The following is a 13,855-nucleotide window of genomic DNA, read 5'->3' as shown; positions in this document are numbered from 1 at the left end:
GTATTTAACTGCACACCTACTCTTATTACTGTCATTATACTTTGGACCAATTTTGTTTAAGGTGAAAAAAAATAAAACTTGGGATGCGTTTTAAACGTAACTGAAACAATATCAAGACATACATTTCATACAGCTTTATAACTTGACGCAAATTGATAATCAAAAGCAAAGTTTGCTAACTGTAACTTAAATACTGAGAATTTCTGTATGTACACGTATCCATGGAGGACGTAATTTCGTTCATCAAAAATGTGTCGGACTTTAAAAACAACTTACTGGATTTGTAGAAATTGTAATTGTAAATAAAAAATTACAGTAAATAAATTGTATGTTATAAATGTATGTAATAAATGTCCTCAACTTTTATTATTTAGTACATATTACTAGTCCCATCGTACATTGCTGTTTTTCATGTAACAATAACGCAATGTAACCGTAGCCTCAATAATTAGTGTTACATTCGTAATTAAACAGGTCCTTACCCAACCATGCATTCCGGCATTTAGTCTCCAATGTAACAATAATATTTTTATTATTGTTACATTTCCATGTAACCGTAGCCAGTGCCTAGTTAAAAAGGAAGGATGACAAGTTAAAGAAATTAAGGTTGAGAAAGAACAACAAATGACTTTTATATTTATATATATGTATAAAAAAAAAATCAGTGTCGAAATTTTAGTGAGGCAATTGCCTCACTTGCCTCAAGGGTAGCTACGGCCTTGAGTCATTTTCCAGTGAAACTACTGGGTCCTATTATAGATAGAGATAATTGTAAGCAGCAAGAATGTTTAGTAAAGTAATATCTACAAACACATCACCTGATCACCAAAACACAATTTTGTCATGAATCCATCTGAAGTGTGTCCTTTGTTTAATATTCACATAGACCAAGGTGAGCGACACAGGCTCTTTAGAGCCTCTAGCAGTGGCGGATCCAGGGGGGGGGGGGGGGGGGTTCCGGGGGTGCGCACCCCCCCCCCCCTTTATTTTTGCCGATCAATGCATTTGTATCGGGACATATGTTTTGCACCCCCCCCCCCCCCCTTTGCCCTGGGTGCCCTGGGTTAGCACCCCCCTTTCGAAAATTCCTGCATCCGCCCCTGCCTAGTTGTATTTTGATCTTACTTTAGTCATTTGAGAACTTTGGAGTATGGCTGTTAAATGTACTATGTATTTCCTTGACTTTGTTGTTTAATAGGACAACTTGTTCTGCTAGTTCTTTGTCTTGTCTTGGATTTATGTATTTTGCTTAACATATTTTAGCTTTTTGTACATTATCTATATCTATCATATTTTCTGAAAATAAAAATGTGTAAAATCGTCTTTCAATAGTATAAATATACAGTTTATCTCTATTTACTACAGATTGTTAGAGGTGTTCCTTTGATATGAGGCTTATACATAAGAAAGAAAAAAGAAACCATATTAACATAGCTTTCCATCCCCTTACTTATATTGCCCTGATGCATAGTGTCTACTATCGCGAGACCCTACTATCGCCAAACATATTGTAATATTACAGTGTGAAAATACATTGACATCCATTTTCTTCGTATAATAAGTAAGATATTACCTCGCTAAATTGTTCTTAATATGGCTGCGCGGCAGCTTCTATACACTATTCAGAAAACAAAAGTATTTTTTTATGGCTTAAATGAAATTTCTATGCTCCGTTCGATGAAGCATCATGATCATGTTTCTACAAGATATTTTTCATCCAAACGTAGATCACAGACGGAAATTTTGAAGTCGGCTTTGGATAATTATGAGGATTTACAACTGGCACCTCTTAAGATCAAAAACTGTAACATTGGTGTAAGCTTTTCAGAGGCTTGCCTCGAACATGAAGTGTATAGCTGTACAGGAAATGATATTATTTTATGTGAGAGTTTTTCTAATGTATTCAAAGAAGGCTTCAATGCATTACATCAATCCATTGATAAAGTCGGTGTTGGATTCTTCGATACTCCCAATATAGACAATGGGACTGAAGACGACATGTATTACTATGCACTCTCAGCACTACGACAGTTTTTGACTGAGATTGGTAAGATCTGGAATATTTATTTGCCACCTATATATTTAGCTAACTCTTTACTGTATGATGGGTCTGTAGAAAAAAGAATCAGAATATTAAGATTTAAGAATTATAGTTTCACCAGCAGTACAAAAATAACTTTTAAATGTTTTATAATCGCATTAAAAAAATTGCTTTGTTGATGGGTTACACTTACATGTGTGTCCTCAGGGACGGATCCAGGATTTTGGACATGTTGGAAAGGGGGGGGCGAAGTTAGAAAAAAAATTTTAGGACCTTTTTTAGCATGTTTAGGCTTTAAAAAACATAAAATATGTTTAAAATGCCCACTTTAACGGTTCGTGACGTGGAACATGTATATTTTACAGTTGCTGTAATCATAAAATGATAGTATGGAGCAAAAGCTATGTACTGATATTTGATGTTGGAGTTGACAGTAAAACATAGACATGGCAAATTCTCGTGTGTTGTATGTTAAATTAGCAGTCAGGGGTGCTACTTAAACAAGTGATTTCATTATCACCTATTTCAGTGATTTGATAAACTCAGTAATCACCTATTTAAGTGATTTTGGTGTTTCCTTTGATCTTCAAATGCGAATTTCATTGATTTTCCATATTTTCACAAACTTTTCTATAATTTTCCTACATAGATCAATTATCCCTTTTTATGCCCCACCTACGATAGTAGAGGGGCATTATGTTTTCTGGTCTGTGCGTCCGTCCGTCTGTCCGTTCGTTCGTCCGTCCGTCTGTCCCGCTTCAGGTTAAAGTTTTTGGTCAAGGTAGTTTTTGATGAAGTTTAAGTCCAATCGACTTCAAACTTAGTACACATGTCCCCTATGATATGATCTTTCTAATTTTAATGCCAAATTAGAGTTTTTACCCCAATTTCACGGTCCACTGAACATGGAAAATGATAGTGCGAGTGGGGCATTCGTGTTCTGAGGACACATTCTTGTTCTATGGATATTAACTTCACCAGTGCGCTTGGGCAGTAAGTTAGTGGCTAAAGCTTTTAAAAGTACCCTTGGGAATTGTTCTGTAATCAAATATTCATTAACTACTCTGACTATCAGACAAAGGTCAACAATATTAGGTAACCTGATTGGTTTTCTACAGAGTTAGAATGATACTCTTCAAGGTTATGTCCTGATCTACAAATTATTTCAGAAAATGCATATTTTAAATAAATTGTAAAAACTGACAGGCTTATCAAGCAAAAGACAATTTCTTAATGTACATAGTTGTTTTTTCAATGGAATTCTTGTCTTTTTACCAATAAACATGATAAAATAATCAAGCTCACTAGTGAGAAAAATATCAAGAAAAAGGTTATAAACACTTATTGAAGTGATCTTCTCAAAATTACTTGTTTCAGTGATTATAAAAAGTCTGTGACTATTTATAGAATTTTTAAAAATATTTCACAGCCAAAATCACTTGAAAAAGTGATTCTGAAATCACTTGTTTAAGTAGTACCCCTGACTGATTAGGATAAACTAAAGATTTCTTTTTGTAAGCAAAATATACGCCAGGCTATTCAATGGAATTTACAAAACGACCGACACGAGTTAAATTACAAACAAGCAATGTTTAGCTAAATGTTTCGTTGAAAAATTTAACCTAAACAAGAGAAGTAAGGGGTTCCAAATCAACCAAAAGGTTACGAATGAGTCTGAAATGACAACGAATTTATGAATGCAGGTCATACATATGGACACATAAAGGCCACACCCTATATGCAGGTTGCAGTCTGGTTTGAAAAAAGTATTCAATATATCAGTTCGGCAAAACAGACATTCTGGTCAGACATGGAAACCCGGCCACAAAAAAAATATGCCCGTCTTTTTTCATCATGTTCATTTAATGCTAAATAATTCTGTTGGAAATTGTCGTTTCTAATAGTAAAAAAATGTGGACAAGATTATTGTTTTCAATCCAGATATGGCCAGAATTTTTGTTTAAGGCAAACATCAGAGTTAGATTTTTTTCTCAAATATCTGAGACTGCCTCCTCAAATCTAAGTACCTGAAGACTTTAAATCTATCTAGAGCTTTAAATACTGACTGAAGATCATTGTTCAGTTAAATTATTTTGAAATAGGCTGGACGTTTGGGGTTAAACAAGTTTTCGTATGTAAATATATTGTTGTGGAACTTTTTTTTTCATGAGAGTGTAATAGAGTTTTACTTTCTGTTTGGTGGAATTGTGAAATAAAAGTCAATACGGTCTTGCTTTAAAGGTATCATGATTGTCATCCTCAGCCTAAGCAATGTGTTACTGTAATTTGAATTTCAAAATGACCACCAAGTGATGTTTTTCGATGCACTGGTCAACTCTACCAAAGCGAATCACATGACTTTGCCATAGTCGGTAAATACCAGCGAAAAATATCTTTATAAGTAAAGAATTGTTGCATATAAATTAAATACACAGGAAATGGCAAAGTTCATGAAGTCTAGTCTGATTAATCATTTTACAAAAAAAAAAAAAAAAAAAAGTCCCAGCAAAGGGGGTGTACGCCCTCTACGCCCCCTCTGGATCCGCCACTGGTCCTGCCATTGTCCTGTTGATTTGTCCTGATTAATTTATTACATACAATAATTTGTCACTAAATAATTTTGGTCATATTTGTTACATTTATTTTGTCAAATTGCTTGATTGCTTGACTAAATCATGGAGGTCCTGATATTTGGAATGTAACATCACAAAATTAGAATTATATTATTTCAGAATATTATTTCAGAAACTGAAACTGAAAGAGTCTTAATCTCTCCACGCTAACATAAATATATAGTAATATAACAGTAGTGAAAGTTTATTGAAATCAAGATAGTCAATGACATTTTTGTACACCGCTAATTGTCCATATGGTTCCTTATCAATCAAAGAACAGGAAAAAATAGATAGTTTACAAAATGCTTTAGCTAATTTGAAAGTACCAAACACATGATAAAAATTTTTCATAGAATTTAATTTCACGATTTCCCCTTGCCTGCCAAAATATGTGAAAATAACCATGATAACCCACTGTATTTCTTCATCTATAAAAGAGGGATGAAACATACCAGAGGGACAGTGAAACTCATAGATCATAAAAAATAAACTGGCAATGTCATTTCTAAAAATGAAAAAGACAAACAGACAAACAATCATGACAATAGTACACATGACACAACATAGACAACTAAAGAATAAGCAACACGAACCCAACCAAAAACTAGGGGTGATCTCAGTTGCTCGATCTTGAAGGGTAAGCAGATCCTCCACATGTGGCACCCGTCATGTTGCTCATGTTATAACAAATCCAGTCAATAGTCTAATGCAGTAGGTCACATTCATGAAAGGGAAGGGGATTGTAGTTTTGTACATGGAGTTACGATTGAACACAAGGAGAGTTTATTGAGATTTTTAGAATTTAATAGGATTATTGCATTACTTATACTTTCTAGGTTAAAATAATACCTATACATCTGTCATGTTTGTATTACTTATTTGCATGATATGTTTAATGATGAAATATGTTTCTAAAAGAAGAAAAAAATAAGTTTGGAAGATTTCCATAATCATGATACATGTAATTTGTTAATTATCTTAAATTTAATACTGCTTTATATATTTTAATTCAGATTATCATGAAAAGTGTTTGAAGCAAAAGGAGCCATTTGGAGATGCATTTGACAAACAGAATGAAGCTTATGTGGCAACCCTCCTGACAAACCACTTGCTGTCTCGACTAGTGTATGGCAACAGATACCTTATAAGCAATTCTTACTTAGTACAACCTCTAAAATGTCCGTGTTTAAAGCCGTTGGAATGTTCTTCCCTGATAGACTGTGGACAAACAGGCTTAGGTATGACCATCAAACTTTTTGTGTCAGGCAATGGTCCTTGGCACTGAGTCAGTTTGGGATAATGACATGAAAATAACTTTTTTGAGTATCATGCATGTACATCATGTACATCATTTGTACATGTACTGCTATTTTCTTTCCAAAAATCATTTCTTTTAATTAAATATTATTATATTAGTTGCCCCCACTAATTTTCATAGGTTCATTTTTCATTTTACTACATTTGTCATGTTTGTAATCATGGGAATCATGGTAATAATGAATTATAATCTGATAATCATTGATTATCTACAGGTAAGCAAGATTGTTTAAACTTTTCGTAAAACTAAAAATTTTGGCTTATAAAAACTTTCTGAAATTTCAAGTGCAAATGATTAATAACTTGGTTTAAATACTATTTATTGTGAGGCCCAAATACTTTGTCTCCTCGTATGTTATTGATTTTGTAAGGAAATGATTCAGTAAAAGTGGTTGGTTACCCCAACCACCATCAAAGATGGCTGTCAACATTCATCTTATCGGGGCCTATTATAGCTGACTATGTGGTATGGGCTTTGCTCATTGTTGAAGGCCGTACAGTGACCTATAGTTGTTAATGTCTGTGTCATTTGGTCTTTTGTGGATAGTTGTCTCATTGGCAATCATACCACATCTTCTTTTTTATATGACATTACTTAAAATAGAAATTAAGTAATGCAAAAATTCTTAAAAATCTTTATAAACTCTCCTTATATGCGTATGTTTCAATCAATCTGAAAATATAGCAGATGAATTACATTGTTACTACATTGAACATGTTGAATTTTAGATTAAATGAGTATCAGTTGATTGAAGTAATGATATAAGTATGCACGATTATCTTACAGACAATTTAAGAAAGAGTTTAAGAAATAAATGACAAAGTTATAAATGAAGAAATACAATAGAGGGGGTTATTTTTGTGGGGTGTATTTTTCACTTGTATTGGTGGGTAAACATGGTAGAGCGAAATCGCGAAATTGAATTCCGTAAATATTTAGTTATGCGTTTTGTACATTCTAATAGCTTAAGCATTTTGTAAACTATCAATTTTTTCCTGTTTGTTGAATTAATAATAGTTTGTTAATTTAAACAACATAAATACAAAAGGCTTTTGTTTCCTGGCTATCAAGTCAAAATTCAGGTGTTAAAATTAGTTTATTGGTTACATAATAAAATAATTGATATTATTGTATAGCAATACAATATTTCCCACAGAAAGTAACCAAAAGTTAGTATGCAATAAATTCCAATATTGCACTAGTGCAATAAATCTTCAAAATTCATGACGTCATCAACGTCAAAATCTTTTTTTTATACTTTCAAGTATAATATTGCTATACAATAAAAGGGTTATTGCATGAATATTGGGGAATATTGTCCCTTGTAGAACATACATTGGGCTCGCAAGCTCATGCAATATAAAATTATACTCGGGACAATATTCCCCAATATTCGTGCAATAACCCTTTAATATAGGAATAACAGGTACTCTGTCAGGTATTTTATTCTTATTAATTAGTGTCAAATTATATAATATCTAATTTGCGGGTTGCGTTCAATATCTTAGTAGCTACATAGGGCTACCTAGATTTTTGAATACTGAACCTGTAGCTAGCCTAGCTGCTAAATAGATCTAGATATAGCAGCTAGGCTAGCTACACATTCAGTATTCAAAAATCTCGGTAGCCCTATGTAGCCTCAATGATACTGAATGCCAATCTGATATCATATTATCAGCTGTATCAAAATATAAGCTAAAGATAAGACATCATGCTGGTAAAACAATCATAAAATCATAATGGTCAATAGACTTTTGTCTATTTTTACAACTTTTTAACTTCAACCATATCAGTATCCACCAAAATGATTAATTGGTAAATAAAAACTACCAAAATTTTTCTTATACATGTACTTTGGTTGCCCCATAATCGCGAAATTTTATACTCATGAAAATAACCCACTTTACAGTACGTTGATACTATACTACATTGTAAATCACTTTTGTCATGAATTTATTTTGAAATCTCTTAATTTTTTCTACTGATTTATTAACACTGTTATGTCTGTTGTTTAGAAAGTTTACAATTCAAGTTGTGCTTTGTGAGAGCCATTTCAGAAAAGGTTGTATTTCAGGTTCCTAGGCATCAAATTCTTACTTGAGGTATGAAAAAGGGTTTATGAGCCAGTGTTTCTGATAGTTCCATTCTGTAATGCTGTCTATTATTTTTCAGGCTGTGAAGACATTTGGTATGGACATCCTGACATTGTTTTGGTACCACCAAATTTTTCAAATATACCGCTCTGTATTTTTGATGATGATATTGAAGCTAAGATGCAAGAAGATGATGATTTGTTAACGAAAGACCTTATGCATGTTATGCAGGAGAATAACGGATTAATAGATATTAGTGAATTAAAACTCAAGATGGTACTTGAAAAACGTGCCGAGCAAATATTAAGCCAAGCTATTACATTTTCATTTTGTGAATCAAACAGAGATTCATCAGGAGGGAGAGAACGCCATACTTTAATTCCCTCCATAGTGTTAACACCTCATCATTACCTGGTGGTTATGTATGATTATGAAAATGATATTTTATTAAGCAATGGCCATCAGATATCTCCATTATGGGACGAAACTGGTGTAAAATTTAACTTTTCAGCTGTTTTACAAATTTGGATGGTTCTGAATCATAGGTATTTGAAGCCAAAGCTCAGTACTGAGTTTCAAAAAGATTTTGCCTTTACATGTGAGATTCACAAAATTTTTAAGGAGTTACAAGTGTTTGATAAGACAAAGCAAATTACTTACAGGCCGTCGTTTCGACAAGAAAATAAACACCTAAAAGACAAAAAGCCTTTTATGCTTTACTCTGACTATAAAAAAACAAATGTCATGCTTTAAAGTAGTGTGGAGAAATTTGAAGTAATGCAGTTGTTTAATTTTCTTTCATATGTACATAAAATTACAGTTGTTGAAAAAAGTTTTAAAAAGGCTAAAAAATGTACATAACCATGATAACATATTTTTTTAAACACAGTAGTAAAAACAAATGATTTGTAAAAAATTGTGTCCTTCTTTAATAAGTCTTGTTCATTTTACATTATCAAATGTCAACCATATCTATATTTAATTTGAAAAAATGTTTAAAAGATTGTTTTGATATCTAATTAATGTTTTGACAAAATTTTATTTTTTCAGACAATTTCATTATTTTTTTAATGATAATGCAGATCTTTTAAAAAAAAAAATATTGCATTGACTGCGGTCTTTTGATTTGTCAAAATGTTTGTGGAATTTCACAAGACACAGGGTTCCAAGGGACTCCTTATGATTTTATATCATTGACAATATTTGTTAGCAAATTACCCCATGACACATGTACAGAAAACACATTTCTGATTGTTCTTTAATTTACAAATGTGAAATGAGTAGCAATAATGTTACAAATGTGAAATAAGTAGCAATAATCTAAAACTGGCTATTAAGATCAGGGATGGGGTAATCGTAATCTGTAATTGTAATTGTTTAAATTTTTTCCAGTAATGAAAGACATTTTCGATAACATGATAACATGTAATCGTAATTTGATGGATAATAGCCAAAAATTATGATGTAATCATTGATTACTTAAGACAATCACATTTCGATTACTTTAGTAAAATAGTATGATGAAATATATTAACCTATTTGTGTTGAGCAGTCTGTGAAAAATTTAAATTGATTGTCAATTTGTGTGACAGATAGTGAAATTAGTTAGGCCAATGATTGATTGTAATTGAAAAAGAAAAAAAAGGATAATTTTTTTACGACCGCAAAAAAGTTTGTGTCCGTATATTGGCAGCATGTCGTCTTTTTTTTTGAAAGAAGGGGGGGGGGGGACAATTTTTTCTCATTTTCTCATTTCAGATTTCAGATTTTTTTTTTCTTAGGTGGGGGGGGGTGTCAATTCACAACAGCATAGTGTATTGTACAATAGCAAAAAATTGAATATAAATTCAAATCTTATATAAACTAAATCTAAGTTCTTTGATAACAGTTATTCTAAGTCAGAAACCTATTATGTGTCATATATTTAATTACAATCCAAATTCAGACCTGTATCAAGCACCAATAATTTTTATATTGTCCATTTTTCCCCGAACTGTTCAGGGTTTGACCTGAGTCAGAGTGGTCGTATCAAGCTGTGCTTAGCGAAGCATTTTATTTGTCTTACAATTCAGTATAGCTTAGCACACATCTTAATGAGACTTATTATTCACTTGTTATAATAACATTTCAATTTAATTGTGTTAACTTTCTATTTTTACTATAAGCATAGCTTATAAATTGATTAATGGAAATTTATTTTTGTTTATAATCAATCATAGGCCCAACACAATGTGTCATTATAAATACACATATTGATTTCTCCAAATAAATTTTGCATGTTAGATGAATTTTAAAATCATGTTAATGTCAACACTCAGATGGTTGTATTGTGTCACCTGTGTTGTGTGTGGGTCATCATGTCACAATTTCTGTTTATCTACAATTTCTCTTCAACTTCTAGAAGGAAAATTAATGCTCAGATACATTATTATGATTAATATTAATTATACTAATGTTATAATGAACTGTTGATGTGTACCAACTTTTATTCCTGTGAAAGATTAACAAACAAAAAGAAGACATTTTTGTCGAGCCTGCAACTTTTGTTGCAGAAAGCTCGACATAGGGATAGTGATCCGGCGGCGGCAGCTATGGCAGCGGCGTTAGCTCACTTCTTAAAAGCTTTATATTTTAGAAGGTGGAAGACCTGGATGCTTCATACTTTGTATATAGATGCTTCATGTTACAAAGTTTCCGTCAGTCACATGTCCAATGTCCTTGACCTCATTTTCATGGTTCAGTGACCACTTGAAAAAAAAGTTAAAATTTTTTGTAATGTTGAATTCTCTCTTATTATAAGTAATAGGATAACTATATTTGATATGTTCATACCTTGCAAGGTCCTCGTGTCTGTCAGACAGTTTTCACTTGACCTCAACCTCATTTCATGGATCAGTGAACAAGGTTAAGTTTTGGTGGTCAAGTCCATATCTCAGATACTATAAGCAATAGGGCTAGTATATTCGGTGTATGGAAGGACTGTAAGGTGTACATGTCCAACTGGCAGGTGTCATCTGACCTTGACCTCATTTTCATGGTTCAGTGGTTAAAGTTAAATTTTTGTGTTTTGGTCTGTTTTTCTCATACCATATGCAATAGGTCTACTATATTTGTTGTATGGAATGATTGTTAAGTGTACATGTCTAGCGGGCAGATGACATGTGACCTTGACCTCATTTTCATGGTTCAGGGGTCAAAGTTAAGTTTTTGAGTTTTGGTCTTTTTATCTAATGCTATATGCCATAGGTCAACTATATTTGGTGTTTGGAAATATTTTATGATCTTTATGTCAGTCGAGCAGGTTTTATTTAACCGTGACCTCATTTTCACGGTTCATTGCACAGTGTTAAGTTTTTGTGTTTTGGTCTATTTTTCTTAAACTATAAGTAATGTGTCAACTATATATGTTGTATAGAAGCACTGTTAGCTGTACCTGTCTGCCTGGCATGGTTCATCTGACCTGGACCTCTTTTTAAAGGTTCATTGGTCTTTGTTTAGTTATCTTGGTTAATGTTAAGTTTATGTGACAGTTGTAATAAAGCTTAGCTTTATACTTTAAAAAGGACTATCAACATAATATCAATGATTAGTATAGAAGGCGAGACATTTCAGCGTGTGCACTCTTGTTGAGTTTTGGTCTTTTTATCTAATGCTATATGCCATAGGTCAACTATATTTGGTGTATGGAAATATTTTATGATCTTTATGTCAGTCGAGCAGGTTTTATTTAACCATGACCTCATTTTCACGGTTCATTGCACAGTGTTAAGTTTTTGTGTTTTGGTCTATTTTTCTTAAACTATAAGTAATGTGTCAACTATATATGTTGTATAGAAGCATTGTTAGCTGTACCTGTCTGCCTGGCATGGTTCATCTGACCTGGACCTCTTTTTTCAAGGTTCATTGGTCTTTGTTTAGTTATCATGGATAATGTTAAGTTTATGTGACAGTTGTAATAAAGCTTAGCTTTATACTTAGGACTATCAACATAATATCAATGATTAGTATAGAAGGCGAGACATTTCAGCGTGTGCACTCTTGTTACTTTATAATATTGAAATGAAAAGGGGGTGACACTATTTGTCTGCAACTCCTCTCAACCTATTCAAAGGAATCACAAACATTATTATGAGCTGTTGATATGCACCAGATATTTTAATTTTTTGCTGTGAAATGATTTTTTTCTTGCAAAAAAGAATGTTTCCACTTTGTGCTAGTGAATTTTATAGCAGGAAATATCGGGTGCTCTGGAAGTGTAAGCAGATCCTGCTGCATATGAGGTACCATTGTGATGCTCATGTTATTACAAACCCGTCAAATAGTATAAATTTTGGAAAGGGAACAGGATTTTAGTTCCGACTTTTATAGCAGGGAATATCGGGTGCTCCGGAAGGGTAAGCAGATCCTGCTGCATATGAGGTACCGTCGTGATGCTCATGTTATTACAAACCCGTCAAATAGTATAATTTTTGGAAAGGGAACAGGATTTTAGTTCCGACATAAGGAACATCATCTGTGAAACTGATATTCCGTAACAGTCAACCAACTTGTGATGGTGTCCGCCAATAATATAAAGGTATGATTCCAACTTTACCATTTGGAACTGTTAATTTAATAGTTTCCTTGTCAAGGAAATCATGATAAGAAATACAAGCCCAGGAATGTCGTTTCAATCAGGAGAAACACAGGCGCTGCAGTAATGTTGCTTCATAGAAATGGAAAGTTCACAATTGGGAAGCTGAAATCATCTGTTGTCGTAAAGTTTTGTTTTCAACCGACCTTTCCACTGGCGGATCTAGAAATTTTCATAAGTGGGGGCCCACTGACTGCGCTAAGAGGGGGCCCACTCCAGTCACGCTTCAGTGGTTCCCTATATAAGCAACCAATGTTTTTCCCAAAAAGGGGGGGGGGGGGGCCCAGGCCCTCTGGGCCCCCCTCTAAATCCGCCTCTGCTTTCATTGTAAATTTCGATATGGGGTAGACTTAACTGTATCTGTTGTATCCTTTATCTCTAGTTCGATGGGATAAATTTTGAATTATTTAGTGAGAGAACATTATCTATATAGCGGAAAGTAAAAGTTAAAGGATATTGCTTAATTTCTTTTCTTTCTTCCTAAGAAGATCTTGTATAAAGTCAGCCTCGTGGGAATAAAGGAATAAGTCGGCAAGAAAAAGGCACACTTGGTTACCATGGGAATGCCAATTGTTTATTGAAAAACACGTCCTCCAAACGTATCAAATATGTTGTCAATCAAGAATGTCAGTTTCAGAGTATTTTTTGTTTAAATCAGTGTGATTTTTTACAAAGTAGTGTGTATCCCTCCCTAAGACAAGATATTTTTATCCACGTTGGCCATTCTTTTTTATGAAATAAAGCAATACCAACTCTTTCAATTTGTCTTTTAGTTTTGGAATGGGGAATACTTCATCTGTAAAATGTAGAAAAGTCAAATCTTATAAAACTATTGCAAGATGAAAGAGTCTTAGATTAAATTAACTCTAAAAGATCTGTACATTTTTCAGCTCACCTGGCCCGAAGTGCCAAGTGAGCTTTTCTCATCACTTGGCGTCCGTCGTCCGTAGTCCGTCGTCGTCGTTAACTTTTTACATTTTGAACTTCTTCTAGAGAACCACTGAATGGAATGAAACGAAACATGGCATGAATGTTCCTTATGAGGTGCTGACCAAGTGTTGTTACTTTGTAGCCGATCCATCATCCAAGATGGCCGCCAGCGGGGGACTTAGTTTAACATAGGACCCTATGGGAAATGCATACAAATGACTTCTT

General features: G+C 33.4%; 1 protein-coding gene across 1 annotated transcript; it reads left to right on the top strand.

Annotated features, from left to right (window-relative positions):
* Positions 1–1,433: 1,433 nt before the first annotated feature.
* Positions 1,434–13,461, top strand: LOC139491786 (uncharacterized). Its single transcript, XM_071279648.1, has 3 exons — positions 1,434–2,047; positions 5,670–5,894; positions 8,147–13,461. Exons 1-3 carry the CDS (start codon positions 1,594–1,596, stop codon positions 8,818–8,820), a joined length of 1,353 nt encoding a protein of 450 aa, XP_071135749.1. The 5' UTR covers positions 1,434–1,593; the 3' UTR covers positions 8,821–13,461.
* The last annotated feature ends 394 nt before the right edge of the window (positions 13,462–13,855 follow it).

This window comes from Mytilus edulis, chromosome 10 (assembly GCF_963676685.1).
Source record: "Mytilus edulis chromosome 10, xbMytEdul2.2, whole genome shotgun sequence".
Classification (NCBI taxonomy): domain Eukaryota; kingdom Metazoa; phylum Mollusca; class Bivalvia; order Mytilida; family Mytilidae; genus Mytilus; species Mytilus edulis.
The sequence above is the reverse complement of the archived record's forward strand: the minus strand, read 5'-3'. Positions and strand labels throughout refer to the sequence as shown.

Coding starts and splice junctions, on each gene's coding strand:
- LOC139491786 (XM_071279648.1), top strand. CDS start 1,594: ATGGCTGCGCGGCAGCTTCTATACACTATTCAGAAAACAAAAGTATTT. Junction 2,048..5,669: donor ACAGTTTTTGACTGAGATTG/GTAAGATCTGGA, acceptor ATTTTAATTCAG/ATTATCATGAAAAGTGTTTG. Junction 5,895..8,146: donor CTGTGGACAAACAGGCTTAG/GTATGACCATCA, acceptor ATTATTTTTCAG/GCTGTGAAGACATTTGGTAT.